The following is a 19,727-nucleotide window of genomic DNA, read 5'->3' on the forward strand; positions in this document are numbered from 1 at the left end:
TCTTAAATTATCAAATCTAGTTCAACAACTCTCCTTTAAGTAAACAGGCTAAGGTAATATTTGGGCTTATACTTAAGTCATACAACATAACAGACCTACACATACTATATCACTGGCAAGCTTAGGCAATAATTAACATTACTCACATTAGCTTTCACCTTGTAACAATGCTATCATATTTCACACAACTAAGCAAGTTATTTCTCAATGGTTAGCTAATTGCCTTCAGTCTTGAGGTAATACTAACAAAAAAAAAAAAAAAACAGCTAGAGCAATTTCTGCCTCTAGTTAAATCACATATATTAGACCTTACTTGGTATTTAGTCATCTAGTCCATATCAGTAGACCCTTGAGATTGTTATCATCTTCTTCCTTCTGATTTCTACTTACACACATGGGCACCATTTTCCGATATCGACAAGGGCACTTCCACAGGTGGAGATCATCAGGAATCTTGGCGGCTGGAAATCTGGAACTTACTTTCTATACTGCATAAATGACCCATCTAGCATCTGTTGGCTGGAACAGGGTCCCCTGAACTAGAATCGGCAGGACATATTTGAACCGGGAGCCAGAACAGAAACTGGGCAAAAGCGAACTTATGTAGCGACCACTATCTAAACGACCTCTCCTCCTAAGCAGTCTTCTAGCTAACTCGACTCACCTTCTCCGAAACGAACCCTCTTCATGACGATTGACCTTCCTCGAAAAATCTCCCTGTTTTCGTCCCCCGTTCTCTCGATGTCTTTCCTTTTATGCTGCTCAATCGACCTTGGTTCTTGTTACTTTTTTATTCCTCTGGGTATTCATAGAGGTCTTTTCCTCCCAGCTTTTAGGTCGTTGCGTTAAGGCAGGAAACCCTGTACATTCTTGACCTTTGTGTGTGTGATGGCCTTAGGTCTTATTCTTAATCCCATCTGGGATATTATTTTTGTCTTAACAATTTATTGTTACACTTCATTCAGACATTTTTTTCTTTGTCTTTTGTTGTTGTACAACAAGTCATTAGTTAAATATTAACCAAAATGACAAGTATTAAATTAATTTGAATTCCTAAGTAAAATCTGTATAGAAAGAATCTAATTTAAAATTTCTGTCTATACAAGATTTTACAGTGTTCTTGTAATTATTTTTTTTTTCTGCAGCATGTCCAGTTCATCCAAAGTAGGTGACAATTATAGGAAACTTGGTAAATGCCAGAAAGTTAAAGTAGGGATAATTTATCTTCAGAAGATGGCCACAAGGAGAGTTTATTGATAGGAAAGAATGTAACCATTTAGTTGTAGTTGTACTCTTTAAGGAATTTTGAAATCAGGTTTCAAGATACCTGAAATATATGGAGCTGGGCTATTGGAAACAGGCTTGTAGGAGTTGAAAATGCTGTATTTTCGATTGAGAGAAGCTGTTGCATGATGCATTGGATGTTAATGAGTTCTAGCTTGAGATCCTTTTGGTTGACATGACATGAGCACAATCTAATAGTTTGTATAATGCCAATTTTTTTGAGATGGATGATGCACAGATTACTGCTGTATATAGCAACCAGTGAAAGTAGGTTTGTTGTATTTGGTGGTAGTTTATCAGAAGTAGAACAGGAGAGTAAGATACCCAACAAGATATTCTGTTTTCATGGTTTTATATGGGAATGTACGTTATTTAAAGATTCATGATAAAATTCACCAGTGCAGGGGGAAAGTGAGCTTTCCATTGAAGTGCCTTCAATCTTTCTGTAAAGTTTGTTTGGCCAGTGTGGATGATGATGCAATTAGATACCAAGAAATTATGGTTTAATCCTTTATCGAAGTGCACCTTCTGGATCTGCTTACCACTGAGACTTCAATAAAGGTCAAAACCAGTCTGGATAATGGTCCTTTCCATAATGCATAGCATTATACACACCTGAAAGATGTGCTTTGCATTATGGGATACTAAGGCAGTTGATGTGAAGTCACTAGCATCTGTATACAAGTAGCCCAGTCTTGGAGATACTTCATACACAAATGTTGTTTACTTACACTTGGATAAAGGATTAAACCAAGAATATAATTTCTTGGTATCTTTAATTTATGGATAAAATAAGGATGAAAATAAGAATGTTATTTATTGTAAAGTATAATATACAGCAAAAAAAATTGTTACTACATTCAAATCTTAATGAGTAACAAATGTGCAGTACTTTCTAGGATACAGCCTATATTGCAAATTATAAAAAATTCTTCACGCTGTGATAATGAATGTACTCTTGCTACAGGAGAATCCATGGAATTCTCCTGTAGCAAGATTTTATTTGGAATAGGTTGATGCTGTGGGGTTTGGTCTCCAGAACCACTTATGGCCTTATAGAATAAGTTTATGAAAAAGATATTTGGTTTAGCAAGAGTTGAACTGTCATCATCATTTTCTGGAATATACCTTCAAGGATTGCATCAGATAAATATTAAGTACAGCTATTGCAATGTTATCTTTTTTCATTTTAAGGGATTTTTTGTAATTCCATGCTTTATATAATAGGTCCTTTGGAGTAGTATTATGGGAATTGCTGACCTGTGAAACACCATATAAAGATGTTGAATCATCTGCAATAATTTGGGGAGTAGGGAACAAAAGTCTTCATCTTCCAGTTCCTTCTACATGTCCTGAGGGCTTTAAACTTCTGATGAAGCAGTGCTGGTATGTTTTTGATAACTTAAAACAACTAGAAGTGTATCATAGTGAAATTTTATTATGTGACATTTTTATATAACAATTTTATATGACAAAAGATCCAGTTTTATAAATTTTTACATGCATGCTCAGTGCAATAATATTATTAATTTGTAACAAGTTTGATTAATTTGTAACTGTTTGATTATAATAAGCCCTTGAGATTGTCTTCCAGAGTTGTGCAATTGTATCTGCTAGCATGCCATAGTTATATCTAAGTAACCTAGTTCATATTACAGCAGTAGGAATAAAGTTTGCTATTTGCCCCTTGGTTGTAGTTTCTGCTTCTTAGATCCTCTCATTTTAAGACATACTGATGGCAGTCTGTATTTTTCATTATACAGAAAGAAACCCAATAAGGAGATGCATAAATGCTACACCTTATGGCCATCTTTCTCCCTTCACAGAAGTACTTACCACCAAAAGTCAGAGTCATTGAGTGTGTGTGCATGCACACACAGTATACTCAGGAGATGTCCTTTTGGAGCATGAAGTTCAACAGAAATACTTTTCTCTTCCATGGCAGTTTTTCTCAGTTTCCTTAAGATGTCTTCATTCCATACATACAAAGTTCATCAGGAAAATTAGAGTACTGCCCTACTCTTTAAAGCTTCGTATCATCTTTTGATAGCTTCCTTCCTTCTTGTGTTCTTCTAAAAGCCAGTTTGATTCACTATTCCATACAGAAATCTATGGGGCACCTTTTCCTGTAGAATAAACAAAGTGTCAATATGTATATGCCTAGAAGAACATCTCTTCTTTTTCTTCTTTGATTCATCAATCCAGAGATTGGTAAATATAGCAGCACATCACAACATCCTGTCTTGTGACCTTCTTTTTATCTCTTCATAACTCTTAGCGCCAGTTAGCATCATTATGTTATTTATATGTGAAATTCTTGGTCTGCCTCGTGGCCTCTTTCCTTCAACAGTCCCCTCCATTATTTCTGTAATCAGTCCCCCATGCCTCAAATGGTGTCCAATTAGGCCTTTTCTTCTCTTATTGATGTGTTTCATTAATTACCGCTCTTCATGAACTATATTTAGACTTTCTTCATTACTTTTCCTTTCTGTCCATCTAATTTTCATCATCTTTCTCCAGCACCAAAGTTTAAATTCCTCCAACTTTTTGATGTCTTGTTTTGTTAGAGTCCAGGCCTCACAACCATATAATGCAATGCTCCATATGCATGTTTTCACTAGCCTTTTATTGAGCTGGGTGCTAAGTCCTTTACTGGTAAAAATGTTTCTTCTGTTGTAGAATGCTTTTCTGGCTAAGATTATTCGTGCTGTAATATCTGATTGGTTTCTTCCATCTTGTATGATAAGAATTTTAAGATATTTAAAAGAGAATACCTGTTATATTAGGTTATTATTTATTTCCAGGTTTATTTTCATTGGATTTGCTTTACTTGTAATTAATAATTTTGTTTTCTTATAATTAATTTTTAGGCTGTATTGTGTGAAGATTTCTTCCATCTTTGTTAGGGTGGCTTTCAGTTTGTTTTCGTTATCAGCTATAACTACTTATCATCCTCAAACCATTGCCAGTTGATATTAATTCCATTTATCTTAATTCCTGTTTCTATTAGTTCTTTCAGTTTATTTATTACATCTTCAATGTACAGATTAAACAATATGGGCGAAAGAGAGCACCCCTGTCTTACACCTCTACATATTTTTGCTATTGCAGTTTTTGTCGTATTGCTGGCTGCTTCTGTTAGGGCTTCTTGATGCTTGTAAAGATTAAATATGAGCCTTCTATCTCTCCAATCTACCTTTGTTGTTTTTAGGAGATGAAACATTTGATTCCAGTCAATACTATCGAAGGCTTTCTCCAAGTCAAGAGAGACTACCAGAGTATTTTGATTCTTCTTTCAATAACTGTTCTTAGAGCTAGGATTGCTTCTCTTGTTCCCTGCTGTTTCCTGAATCCAAACTGGTCATTGCCAACATATTCTTCAACCTTTTTTTGTTAGTCTTTTTTGTATAATTTTGAGTAGTATTTTCGAAGCATGTGATAGTAAGCTTATTGTTCAATGATTTTCACACTTGTTTGCATTATTTATTTTAGGAATGGGTATGATAGAGCATTGTATAAAATCTTTGGGGATGATCCCCGTTTCATAAATATCCTTTATGATCTTGAAAAGGTATGACTTAGTTATGTTTCCTAGTATTTTATTAATTCTGAAGGGATGTTATCAATGCCTGGTGCCTTGTTGATTGACAATTCATTCAGTGCCCATTCAAATTCATCTTTTAATATAGTTGGACCAATTTCTTCCACATCAAGTCTTGTTTCATCTTCAGTAGTCTTGGCGTCTAGATATTTTTCACTATATAGATCTTCTGAGTACTCCTTCCATCTTTCCAAAATTTCTTCCTTATCTATAAGTATGTTCTCCTGTTTATTTTTGATAATTGTGCTTCTTGTCTTGCTTTGCTGGTTTATTCCTTTTATGATGTTATAAGCTTTATCAATTCTTCCAATCTTTGTTAGATCTTCTATTTCTTTACATTTCTCTGTATACCATTGTTCTTTTGCTTCTTTACACTTTCTATTTAGCATATTTTTTGTGTGTTTATTTTTGCTTTCTTCCTTTAGGGAGGTTTTGTATATTCTTCTTTCATCTATTAGATCTAGAATGTCCTGGATGATCCATGGTTTTTTTATTTGCTTCTTCCTTAATCCTATGCAGTCATCGGCAGCCTTGATGATTCAAATGAGTCCATTTTTCCTCTGTGTTTTTCTTTTCCCTCTCTCCCATTTTAATGCTTTCATCAGTCTGCTGTTTATAGTTTCTATGGTTTTCCTCTATTTTCAGGTTACTTATGTTCCATTTGGGCCTTTTCCTTAGTTGTGACAGTTTTTTAAATTTCAGATTACATTTCAATAAAACCAAATTGTGGTCACTGTCAACATCAGCTCCTGGGTAACTTTTGCATGATTTTACTTGATTTTTAAATCTATTTCTTGTCATAATATAATCTATTTGGTACCTTCCTATATCCCCTTGCATTTTCCAAGTATACCTTCTTCTTTTTTGGTACCTCATACCAGGTATTAGTAATGATCAGATTGAATTGGTGGCAGAACTCCAAAAGTCCATCTCCTCTCATTTCGGCATCCAAGTCCATACTTTCCCACCTCTCTACCATCTTTGCCTTCACCAATGACTGCATTCCAATCCCCCATGACAATAAGATTATCTTCCCTTTTGGTGAGTTTGATTAGATTCTCAATATCTACATATATTCTCTCAACTTCATCATCACTGTGGTCGCTAGTAGGCATATAATATTTATTGGCTTTGCTTCTAGTTTTACCATTATCAATCTGATACTACATTTTACTGAGTTGATTACTCTTCTTCCTCATTCCCTATTGAGAACGACCGTGACTCCATTTTTTGCTGTCTCATCACCTGAATAAATGATTCTGTAAGCACCACTCCAAAAGTCTCCAGTTCCATTCCATCTCATTTTGCTAATTCCCAATATGACTATTTTTAATCTATCCATTTCTCTCTTCAAATTTTCCAATTTGTAGGAGGGTTCTCACATTCCATGTCCCAATGAATGTACAAGGATTTCGCTGGTTTACGACCTGGGAAGCCTTGCTTCTTCCCCTGCTGTGCTCAGGTATTCAGCCATTGTGCGCTTTACTATCTTTTAGAATGTCCATCCATACTGCTATCTTACTAGGGAAAAATAGAACAAGGTGGTATCCCCTTGCCTTCCTTGTTCAGTAATAGCCTTCTAAAGAGGCTCAGTGTGCTAGTCATTTCTCATTCTTCATGATTATCCGCCTACCACAGTATCCTTTACACCGTTGTCACTTATGGTGATCTTCCGCTGATCTGGATGAAAGTTGTTGCTGTCCCAACTTCCAGTGGGCTGTAACTTATTTAATGGCAGTTAGAAGAACATCAAGAATTATATACAATACCAGGAGTTTGACATCAGGTCTTCCCATCATATGAATTCTTTCAGTCACAAGGGTCACTGGAAGAAATCTATGTGAAAATCTTGTTAAACGTTCCTTATGGTTTATATATATGTGATTACATAACTACTCTGTATTCCTATTGGACACTCGTAATTCTGATAATGTTCTCCTTTTTCATTGAAATACATGCATCATTGTAGTAAAGTTTAATTGTACTATAAATGATTTATTCTTCTTACTTGTAATCTTTCAGCACTATCACTGAAAATGGCAAAGAAACGATCAACTGAAAATTTAGCTTAGAGAAAAATAAATATCACATATATTATGTTTTTACTAAAATAAAGAGCCTAAACGACTTCATTTTGGTGATGCAAAATTATATAAATCAAATGGATATTAAATCCAGCATTATTTCAAAGCCGAATGTAGAAACTATGAAAGTTTTGTACAAAATTTGACCAGAGAGCTTATGGGAATACACTCACTGGCATTTACGAGTTGGCAGACTTATAGGAGACATATTTGCTTTCCTAAGCATCCATATATTCACCTTCTATTGGTCCATTTTGATAAGGTTTCACTGGCCTGACAACTGTTTTGAACTGGTTGGTTCTCCTCAGAAGCCAGGCAGAAATCTTAAGAGAGCAAAATCTCTCATTCAGTACTAAGGAGCTCAAAGTGTCAGAGAGGTGTATTTTTCATAAGTGAACTCTCAGTTGGTGCATGAAGTATTTACTAATTAAAATAAAGAGCCAAAAGGCTTCATTTCAGTTATGCAAATATGGAAGCTTGGGCAAGCGATCATGTCTTCTATAAGGTCCACTCTAGGGTAACTCCTGCAAGTATTCCCATAAGATCTCTGGTCAAATTTCGTGCGAAACTTCATAGTTTCTACATTCGGCTTTGAAATAATGCTGGATTTATTATCCACTTCATTTATATATTGTTTTTATTTATTTATATTTTTAATCATACTTTTTGTGTTAAATAATCATTATTAAATGCAAAATGATGTTATTTAAGTAGTTTCATCATATATCTACATAAGAAACGATTTTTCAAGTGGATGAAAAACTGTCCCACAGAATGCTTTTTTTTTTTCTTCTGTAAATTCCTGAATACTCATTTGACAGATGTAATACATAGCTTGAACCACTTACTAATATTGAATTCAGATCTAAATGGTTGTGATTCAGTGTTAATAAGCTTCTCTGTATCCTGAAATCTGCTTTTTATTATCTGTATAAAGGTCTTATGGGAAACATTGGAAACAACTTCTGAATCCAACAGGAATTAAGAAAGTTAGTAAACCATCTAGAAGAAATCACATCATGTGATTCTGAGCCTAAGCTATAATCATCACAAATTAAAGTATTGATTTATTTTCTAAATGTGCTCTGATAGTGCACATGTTACATTTTTTGAAGCATTAGCATAATTTACTATCAAACAGAATATATTTGTGTCCTTTATGTTGGTAACATGGCATCCAAATACTTGAAGTGCTTTTGAGAATAAGTAATTGGTACTCATGGTACATTTTTAATATTGACCCATCAGAAACACTACAGGAAGAAGTAGGATGGGAACTTATAGAAATGTAAATTACATTTGACAAGAAATTATATTCTTGTTTAAACCTTCATCATCATCAAATTCCTGACATCAATTACTACATGAAGAACCTACATCATTACTAACTTCCTATTTACAGTTTTTCACAATCAATTTGTTACCTGTCAAGACTCCAACATTATCAGATCTTATATTTCTGTCTTCTAAGGCAGTTTTTACTGTATCAATCCACTTATTTTATTTATTTATTCGTATGGAGTTTCCTTTTTCTCCCCATCCCTACTGGGGCGAGTTGAGCCCCCCCCTCATGGGGAGTTAAGTATTTTTGGCTGTAGATCCGTGTGTGTTCACGGGGCCAGTTTGCCTGCTTGCAGGATGAAAAACGCCAGATAAACTGGCGGGAAAAACCCTACTGCCTGTGCCCACGACCCGCTAACTTGGCTATGGCTGAGGAAGATCCCCAAATTCCTCACGTCTTCGATGGGAATCGAACCTGGGACACTCCTTCCCCAGTCATATGGTTGTGAAGCGCAAAGCCACTAGGCTAACCGCACGGACTATCAATCCACAATATCTTGGTCTTCCTGTGGGTCTTTTTCTTGCCAACTTGGCAGAGAACATTTGTTTTGCTAATCTTTCCTCTCCCATTCTGTTTATATGACCATACCACCTGAGATTAGCTCTTAACACATTCCTATATGCTAACAATGTCAAGTTCTTTCCTAATATCCTCATTTTTAATATGATATTGCTGTTGATGCCATCTGTTCATGCCCCTAATCTTTCTCAGGACTCATATCTGTAGGTCTCTAGTCTTTGGTCAAGTGTTTTACTTCTAACCCAGCTCTCAGATCCATCATCATCATCAAATTCCTGCCATGTACCCTCAAGGGGTGTACAGGATATGATAGTACTACATGAAAAAAATTACATCATTATTAATTTCCTATCTACAATTTTACTCCAAATCAGTCTGTTACTTGTCAACACTCCAATATTATCAGATCTTATATTTCTATCGTCTAAAGCACTTTGTACCGTATCAGTCCACCTATATCTTGGTCTTCCTCTGGGTCATTTTCCTGCCAACCTGGCAGAGAACACTTGTTTTGCTAATATTTCCTCGCCCATTCTGTTTAAGTGACCATACCACCTGAGATTAGCTCTGCTAACGCATTCCTGGATGCTGACAATGTCAAGTTCTTTCCTAATATCCTCGTTTTTAATATGATACTGCCATTGATGCCATCTGTTGACGCCTATAATCTTTCTCAGGACTCTCATATCTGCAGTCTCTAGTCTTTGGTCAAGTGTTTTACTTCTGACCCAGCTCTCAGATCCATAAGTTAAAACTGGTTTGAACACTGTCTTGTATACAGCTAATTTAGTGTTCCGACTAATTTCTCTCTTATTCCATATGAATTTATTCAATTGACTTCCCACCATACCAGCTTTGCTGATTCTGTTGTCTATTTCTATATTTAATTTACCATCTTCAGTAAAAATTGTGCCTAAATAGCTGAAATGTTTTACTTGTTCCACAGGTTCTCCATTCACAACACAGTTCACATTTTCAATGATTCTGCCTATTTTCATTGTCTTTGTCTTTTTATTGCTGACCTTCATACCATATCTATTACAAGAGCTATTCAATTTAGTCAGAGAATCTTGCAGACTTGTAGCGGATTTATTTAGAAGTATAACATCATCCGCATAAAGCAAAGAGCTGACATTAACATCTCCAATTTTGATATCATGTTTAATACCACTTTCCTTCATAATGTGATCCATATAGATAATGAATAACAGAGGGGATAATGTACATCCTTGTCTCACACCAGATTTAACATTAAACCATCTTCCTGTACTTCCTTCAATTCGAACTGCTGACTTACAACTCAAATAAAGACTAAGTATTGCTTGATATAATGTCCCATTGACACCATATAACTGCAGCGTATTGAATAGCTTCTCTCTTGGCACCTTGTCATATGCCTTTTCCAGATCGACAAAACTTAAATACAGATCTTTGTTATATTCCCATGCTTTCTCAACTAATTGTCGTAAAGTGAAGATCTGATCCTGACAGCCTCTATTTGGCCTGAATCCAGCTTGTTCTTAACCAAGCTTTTCTTCCACAATTCTTCTCAACCGTTTCTCAAGTATACTTGCATAGATCTTGCCAGGAACACTAAGTAGGGAAATACCTCTGTAATTCTCACATGCAGTTTTATTTCCCTTTTTATATATGGGTACTATGAGAGCTCTACTCCAATCATCGGGAATTCGTCCCTCTGTCCAGGCTTTCTGAACTATGCAGTGCAGCCACTGTAAGACTCTTATACCACCATACTTCAGCATTTCTGGTCGAATATCATCTACTCCTGCTGCCTTTCCACATTTCAAGCCTTTGATGGCTTTTTCTACTTCAAGTATGGATATGTATTCCTGACTGCATGCCTGGTCAGTGTTTTTTACCACTGTGCTGTTATCACTGCTTGTTTCGTTTAGCAGTTTTTCAAAGTAATTACTCCATACTTCAAGGATATCTTTTTCTCCCGTTTTCATGTCACCTTTATCATCTCTAATTCCCTTTATAGCACTCTTTCCTCCATCCTTAAGCTTCTTCAACAACCTCCAGAATATTTTGCCACCTTCTTGATATTTATTTTCTATATTCTTGCCAAAGTCCTCCCATGACTTTTGTTTAGCTAGTTTTACACACTGTTTAGCTTTCTTACATTTGTCTCTGTATTCTGTAAGAGTAAAAGCTGACTTATTTGCCAGGAACTTTTGATATGCTTTCTTCTTTTCATTCACTGCCTCTAACTTCCTGTGTCCACCAGGGAGTTCTGATTTTTTTATCCTTGCACACAACCTCACCACATGCCTCTCTGGCAGAATCAATCAATGTTTCCTTCAGAGTTTGCCACTGAATCTCCAAGGTTTCATTCCTGTTCTCAAACTCTTTCATTTTCTTTTCAATAATATTTCTGTATTTTAGTCTACAGTTCACATCTGAGAGCTGCTCAACTTTTATTCGCTTTAAAACTTTCTTACATGTTATTCTTTTCAATATGAAATTCAATTTTATCCTGCTCAAGACTAAATAGTGATCACTTCCAATTTCAAATCCTCTGTACACTCTGGTGTCCTGCACCAGGGAGAAAACATCACTATCAACAATAACATAGTCAATGAGACTTTTCTTATTCCTTGCCTCTTCTCTCCATGTGAATTTGTGCACATTTTTATGTTGGAACATGGTGTTAGTAATAACCAGTCCATGTCCTGAGCAGAAATCCAACAGATATTTGCCATTATTATTAGCTTTGCTCTTTTCTCCAAATTTTCCCAAAATATTTTTGTATGTCTCACAATCATTTCCTACTCTGCTATTTAGATCCCCAACAAGGACCAACTTTTCATTTTTCATTGTGTCAGTTGCTTTTTCTAAAGCCTCAAAAAATTCCTCCACTTCTACCTTAGTAGAACCTTCTGTGGGACCATAGGCACAAATAAGTCTCATTGTCCAGTTCCCCATTCTCATATTTGCCCACATTACTCTACTTGAGACTGACTGCCATTCAAGAAGATTAGCCTCGTATTTTGTGTTGAATACTATGGCTACTCCTTCTTTTCCTTGATTGTCATTGCCTGAATATAACATTTTGTATTTATTGCTCAGAAAGATCTCACCAGTTTTGGTCTTTTTTGTTTCAGTCACCCCTATTATATCGATCTGGTACTTATCTAATTCCTCAGCTAGCTCCATTTCTTTGCCATTCAGGCTTCTTACGTTGATTGTACCGATCTTTAACTCTGGTGATGTTGAGTTGGGGTTTATTTTCAGATTTGTTCCAGTAGCTGACTTTTCACTGTTCGCCCTGGTTCCCTGGCGAAAACAACGGGGGCCTTGTTTAACCGGGCGACGCCCCAGCCAGCATGAAATTTTGTCATGTTGTACCATCATTCTATATTTTGGTTTAACCAATAAGAATACAATTTGGTCGGCTAAATCCCAAATTGCCAGCCCATCCTCGTCCGTTCAGTATCCAAGTAGATACCCAACAGGGTGCACCACGAGAAGGTGAGGATTGGACATTAGGTCAGAAGCCCTGGTCGGTTCTCCGCATTCCTTTAAAGGCTATGTGGAGGTCTCCTCTTAGTTATACAGCTTTGACCCTTAAGCACCCCAGATCCATAAGTTGAAATTGGCTTGAACACTGTGTTGTATACAGCTAATTTAGTGTTTTGGCTAATTTCTTTCTTATCCCATATAAATTTATTAAGTTGACTTCCTACCATGCCATCTTTGTTGATTCTGTTATCTATTTCCATATTTAATTTACCATCTTCACTAAAGATCGTGCCTAAGTACCCGAAATGTTTTACTTGTTCTATAGGTTCTCCATTCACAATGCAGTTGATATTTTCTTTGTCTTTTTAATGCTGACCTTCATACCATATCTATTACAACAGATATTCAATTTAGTCAGGGAATCTTGCAGACTTGTAGCGGTTTTATTTAGAAGTATAACATCCGCATAAAGCAAAGAGCTGAGATTAACATATTTCTGATATCATGTTTAATACCACTTTCCTTCATAATGTGATCCATATAGATAATGAATAACAGAGGAGATAATGTACATCCTTGTCTCACACCAGATTTAACATTAAACCATCTTCCTGTACTTCCTTCAATTCTACTGCTGACTTACAACTCAAATAAAGACTAAGTATTGCTTGATATAATGTCCCATTGACACCAATCAACTGTAGCATTTTGAATAGCTTCTCTCTTGGCACCTTGTCATGTGCCTTTTCCAGATCTACAAAACTTAAATACAAATCTTTGTTATGTTCCCACAATTTCTTATCTATTTGTCGTAAAGTGAAGATCTGATCCTGACAGCCTCTATTTGACCTGAATCAAGCTTATTCTTCACCAAGCTTTTCTTCCACAATTCTTCTCAACCGTTTCTCAAGTATACTTGTATAAATCTTATCAGGAACACTCAGTAGGAAAATTCCTCTGTAATCCTCACATTCAGTTTTATTTCCCTTTTTATATATGGGCACTATGAGAGCTCTACTCCAATCCTCAGTAATTCGTTCTTCTATCCAGGCCTTCTGAACTATGCAGTGCAGCCACTGTAAGACTTTTATACCTCCATACTTGAGCATTTCTGGTCGAATATCATATACTCCTGCTGTCTTTCCACATTTCAGTCTTTTGATGGCTTTTTCTACTTCAAGTATGAATGTGTATTCTTGATTGCATGCCTAGTCAGTGTTTTTTACCCATTGATGTCACTGATTTAGCAGTTTTTCAAAGTAATTACTCCATACTTCAAGGATATCTTTTTCTCCAGATTTCGTTCATCTCTAATTCCTTTTACTGTGCTCTTTCCTCCATTTCTGAGTTTCTTCAACAACCTCCAGAATATCTTGTCACCTTCTTGATATTTATTTTCTATGTTGTTACCAAAGTCTTCCCATGACTTCTGTTTAGCTAGTTTTTACACAGTGTTTTTCTTTCTTACATTTTTCTCTGTATTCTCTAAAAGCAAAAGCTGACTTATTTACCAGAAACTTTTGATATGCTTTCTTCTTTTCCTTCACCGCCTCTTTAACTTCCTATATCCACCACGGCATTCTGATTTTTCTGTCCTTGGAGACCATCTCACCACATGCCTCTGTGACTGAATCGATCTGTTTTTTCAGGGCTTGCCACTGAATCTCCATGTTTGGTTCCTGTTCTCAAACTGTTTCATTTTTTCTTCGATAATCTTTGTGTGTTTTAGTCTACAGTTCACATCTGAGAGCTGCTCAACTTTTATTAGCATAGGAATTGAAGCCAAAAAGAGTAGAGGTACATCAGGAGGTAGGAATGCAGAAGGTTCATTTGATATTATCTGGTGTGAGATAGAGGCCAACAGAATGAAAAATTAGATGCTGCTATAATCCAGGGGACAAAAGTGAGAATTTAGTTGACATGTACTGCCAAATTAGCACAATGAGTGCAGGTTGAGTAATTATTGTGGGTAATTTCAACTATGGGGACATAGATCGGGAGGAGGAATGGTCACAGCGATGAAAGGAAATGGAATTTACACAGAGACCTGAGGCAGCATGTAGTGGAGGGGATATGACATTCAAGAGTGCTGGATCTGATCATAGCATCAGAGAACTTAACAGTAACCAGTCTAGCTATGCTACCTTCACCTGGGGAAAGTGATCATGTAGTCTTGATCTGGGAGATTGCCAGACATGCAGAATTTTAAATTAAGAAGCAATATATGCAAAATTACAGAGCAGGTGATATTATGATAAGCTGGAGTGTCAGTTTTTGGCAGTGCCATGGCATAAGAGTTTGGATGGGAGAGATGCTGGTGGTACATGGGAGATTGTCTGTGGTTGTTTAAAGAAAAAAAGGATCAGACTGTATACCCAGTCAGAAGGACAAATCAGGTAGGAATTAAATAAGTGAATAGCATCATCAAGCAGGAGTTGCAGACAAAGTTGCGGAGGGAATATAAAGAAAATGGTGATCAGCATACCTGCTGGCAGTACAAGGCACAGGCAAGAAGGTTGACCAGTATGGCAAGGAAAAGGAAGGCCAAGCTAATTATGAGAGAAAGCTAGCTCATGAGGGAAAAAAAAAAAAAAAAAAAAAAAAAAACGAGCTCTTTTGCTATGTGGCAGATAAAAGGAAGAATAAGTTTAAAAAGTGCTGATGGTGGGGAGGTAACAGATGTAAACCAAATAGTTGAATTACTGTGTGAGCATTTTGCAGGGATGTACCATCTAGGAAGTGATGTTGCAGTACCAAATATGGCATTGACTGATAGAGAATAGAGGTTGAAGAAATGAAGATGCTTAAAATATTCATAGCAGAGCCTTAGTGCAAACACAGCCGTGTGATTAGATGGCATATCAGCCTGCATATTATGAGAATGTGCAAGAGAATTATCAACTCCTCTGACCAAGCTGTTTAATTTAAGCCACAGTACTGGGAAGGTGCCAATGGAGCAAAATAGTCTCAGTACATAAAGGAAGCTCCAAGAGAGAAGTAGGAAATTATAGAGCAATCAGCACCTCACAAGTGGTGGTTAAGATATTGGAAAAATTGGTGAAAGACAGAATTCAAGACTGAGTGGATAGGAATATGAATATGGGACATTATGGTTTTGTGAAGAGTAGATCTTGCTTTAATAATTTGCTTACTTTTTATAATGAAATGATAATGGAGTTAGATAAGGGATATGGCTACTCAGTGATATTGCTAGACTTTACAAAGGATTTGACAGGATTCCACATAGAAAGCATTGCATAAATTGGAGCTAATGGGGATGGATATGAATCTGGTGATTTGGATCAGAGGATGGCTAATAGATAGATATCAGAGTGGTTTATGGAAGAGTTGAGTCCAGGAGAGGGAAGGTGACCAATGCTGTATCACAAGGTTCAGTACTTGATCTTTTGTTGTTTATTTTACATCAACAGTATAGGAAATGACTTGATAGGGAAATATTCAGTTGTTTGCTGTTGATGCTAAACTGGGAAGAACAATGGTTGCAAGGGAGCGGAGATCCCACAGGAAAGCTTAAAATAGATAATTATATGGGCAGAGGTAAATGGCTGTCAATTTATTGTGACCAAGTGTAAGGCAATGGATGCACTTTGGGGAGAAAAAGAGATCAGAAGCTGTGTACTATATTAATGGAACTGAACTACAGACAACTGATGAGACAGATGATTGTGGACAGGGAGTTGAAGTTTAGAAGGCATATTGCAAAGGTAGCCAAAACAGCATATCAAATTATGGTTGTTGAAAAACACACTGACAAGCAAGGATATAGAAGTTCCGCTATATAAGGCTACTTCTGGAATACTGCATGCAGATCTGAACAACTTGGTTCCATGAAGATCAAGTGGTTGGAGAGGATCCAGAGGCCAGCGACAAAGATTGTGGTACGGCTATGAAATGTTCTCCTATGAGAGTAGATTTATGATCTGTGGGCTTCAAAAACTAGCTGTTAGACAAAAAAAAAAAAAAAAAAAAGAGGAGACATGATAGAAGCATATGTTATTAAAGGGATTTTATAGAATTGACACTGAAGACTTTTTGTTCAGTATAATAGGAGTCATGCATGGAAATTGTGTAAGAGCATTGTTAGCAAGGATGTTAGGACTAGATTGTTTGCTTGGAGGGTGATGAATGAATTAATGGAATGAGTTTCTAGAGGTGGTTGTGAATGCTTCCTCAGTTGAATGAGTTTAAGGAGAGGTATGGTAAGTATTGAGTGAATAATGGATCTCCCATAATGAGTCTTCTGATTGTACGATGTTAATTTTAATGTCAAGATAAGCAAAGAGGATACATACAGGCCAATTATTGGAAATATCGCTTACATGCAATATGAGTCCAATATTAATGGGAACAGATTGATCAACTTTGCATCTTCAAGAAACATGGTCATTGGTACAATGTTTTAATCATAAACACATTCATTAAATGACCTGAAAGCCTCTCAGTGGAAATACCTTTAACCAAATTACCGTATTTTTCTGTGTATAAGACGAACCCTACTTTTTCAAACCCAAAATTAAGCAATCAATATTTTAAACATAAAATAGAACACATTTGATATTTTTTAAAATATTCAAAGTATATTTAGTAATTAGGTAATATTTTTAAGATGCATTTTTAGGGATGCATTTAAGATGCATTTTCTAAACTAACTTGGTTTGTGTTCTCATGGCCAACCCTTCTCTCCTCATGAAGTTGAAGCACCATTTTGCTGTGAGATTAACAATGTTCATTTCTTTTGCAAATTTTTTGTCATATTGAATAAGCTTGGTTGACACACACATATCCCACTCTGGCACTGCTCCATAATCCAAGTCTTAAGCCTCTGGCCTCTGCTTCAAGTTCGGCCATTTTGCTGGTTTTTCTCTTATGGCCCCTTCTTTTTTTGGCATCTTGAGTAGTTGTTCTTCCTGTTTTCTCTGCTGTCTAATCATACACTCAGTAGGAGGAGATCCAAACTGGCTCTTTGAAGCTTTATTTCCATGTTCTTTTGCATAATTGATTACTTTTAACTTGAAATTTGAAGAATATGACAATTGTTTTTTTATTTTCAGACATTTTTATGGGCTAGTGCTCAAAATATTGTTAATGCATTAACTTACCCTACCAACGAGTTGTAGACATGTGAATGCTTTCAGAGTTCTGATTGGTTTATTCAGAATCAGCTGTTAATGACGTCATTCGACAGTTAACAAAGACTAGTGATTGGCAGAAATCTGTTTGTGGAGACAAGGTCCCGACAGTTTCGCCACGGCAAAAACAGGTTTCTCCAATGGTTACCCCCTGTGTATAAGACGACTCCAATTTTTGGTCTAAAAATTTTAGAAAAAAGTATTGTCTTATACACGGAAAAATACGATAATCACATCCTATAGAGGGGCAAATATTGACTGACCACTATTTAGTTATATCAAAGATTAGTAGCAGATACGAGAGTGGTCTAAAAAGTATGCGGTCTAACAATGAAAAAACGAATTTATAATTTCAAAATTATTTTTATTTTTCAACATAATCCCCTTAAGACATTTATTCCAGTGATGCGCCAGTGCCATAATCTCCCTGTAGTGGTTCTCACCTCTTGATTTGAAGAAAAACGCTGACAAGCGAGGAAGAGTTTTAGTTTTGGGAAGAAACATAAGTCAGAGGGAGCAAAATCTCGGGAATAGGGTGGTTAATTTTCCCATTGCCAAAACACCTTTGTGGGCAGGTGCATTATCGTGATGAAAGATGATTTTTTCTTCTCCAAACCGGGTCTTTTCTCACAAATTTTTTCGTCTAGTCTGGTTAAAAGATTGGAATAATATTCCCCCGTTATTATTTTACCCTTTAGAAGATAATTAATAAACAAAATGCCTTTAGCATCCAAAAACACCGATGCCATGACCTTTCCTGCTGATGGAACCGATTTTGTCTTCTTTGGCACTGAACAACCGGCTTCTGTCCACTGTTTTGACTGCTATTTGGATTCTGGTGTGTAATGGTGAATCCAAGTCTCATCCATAGTAATAAATCAATGCACAAAATCAGTTTTATTCTTGTTAAAACCCTACAAGCACTGTTCAGAGATTTTCATGCGAGTTCGTTTTTGATCTGCTATGAGCAAGCGTGGCACCCATCTTGCACAAAGCTTTTTCATTTGCAATTCTTTATGCAAAATATATCCTACACGTTCTTTTGAAATGCCTAATAGCCTCAGCAATTTCATGCACTTTGACTCGCTGGTTATCCAATACCATATCATGCACTTGATCAATGATTTCTGGTGTTGTTACACTTTTTGGACGTCCTTCACATGGAGCATCTTCAAGGCTGGTATGGCCACATTTAAACTTGACCCAATTCTTAATTGTCGAAAATGAAGAAGAGTGCTCATAAACTTTTATGAACTTCGAATGAATTTCTTTTGGCATTAAACCTTCTTTTACAAAGAATTTTATAACTGCACGATACTCAATTTTATTTTCAAGGGATATAGACCATACTTTTGCTTCATAATGCTGTGTAAAACAAACTACTTGATAGAATGACGTGCAGTTTTTCATGGATGCTTATGACAGATGTACCAACTTAGAAAAAAAAAACTTGCCGATAGTGTTGCCATCTATGGTAAAGGCCAAGAACTTGTCAGACTACCCACATTTATGGATCTTATGCCAAAAAGTTTAATAATGCAAGCCTGAAGGAATCAGAAGTTAAAGCCAGACATGGTGTAATAAGTAATGAAAGCCTGTATAATCTAACTAATAATGAGAGTATTAAGGATGTATGGGAAACTTTTAACGATGTCATATTGACAACAGCAAATATGGTATTAATTAAAGTAGGTAGAGCTGGATATAACCACTGGTTTGATGTAGAATATGACTAGCAAAAAATGAGACAAATAGATGAATGCAGCAAAGAACCACACTCATGAAGCTGTAGAGAAATGTTGTATGGCCCTAAAGGACAAAAAACAAACAAAAATAAAGTGTGCATAAGAATAGAAAGAAGAAATACTATGAGGATGAACCTAAGGATTTAGAAGATCTCCCAAGTATAAGTGAAAGTAGGGCCTTCTATCAGAAGTTAAATAGAAGCAGGAAAGACTTCCGACCTAGAACAGTGTTAGGTAGGGATAAGGAAGGCATAATCCTGAGCAGAAATGAATTGGTGCCAGAAAGATGGCTAGAGCATTTTAATGAACTATTGAATGCTAATATATCTAATCAGCTGGGTGACATGGGTAAAATAGAGAGTGAAACAGAAGATTTAATAGCAATTGAACTAATACCAACAATTGCTGAATGTGGTAGCAGCAGCAGTTAGAAAAGAACAGTAAGGCCCAGGAATAGATATGATACAAGCAGAATTAATTAAAAATGCAGGTGCAGAATATTTCAAGCAGCTTTGTCAA

At 36.2% G+C, this 19,727-nt stretch overlaps 1 protein-coding gene across 4 annotated transcripts in view; it reads left to right on the top strand.

Annotated features, from left to right (window-relative positions):
- The window catches only part of LOC150109577 (uncharacterized), a 251,826-nt gene that overhangs the window by 147,109 nt on the left and 84,990 nt on the right, over window positions 1–19,727 (top strand). For all 4 annotated transcript variants that reach the window (XM_090413597.1, XM_090413607.1, XM_090413603.1 and 1 more), the window contains one exon: window positions 2,512–2,670. In XM_090413597.1, the coding sequence (XP_090269723.1) occupies window positions 2,512–2,670 (159 nt within the window). The remainder of the gene's footprint in view (window positions 1–2,511; window positions 2,671–19,727) is intronic.

Source organism: Typopeltis vanoorti, chromosome 2, assembly GCF_054136105.1.
Source record: "Typopeltis vanoorti isolate ZY-2024b chromosome 2, IOZ_Tvanoo_1.0, whole genome shotgun sequence".
NCBI lineage: Eukaryota > Metazoa > Arthropoda > Arachnida > Uropygi > Thelyphonidae > Typopeltis > Typopeltis vanoorti.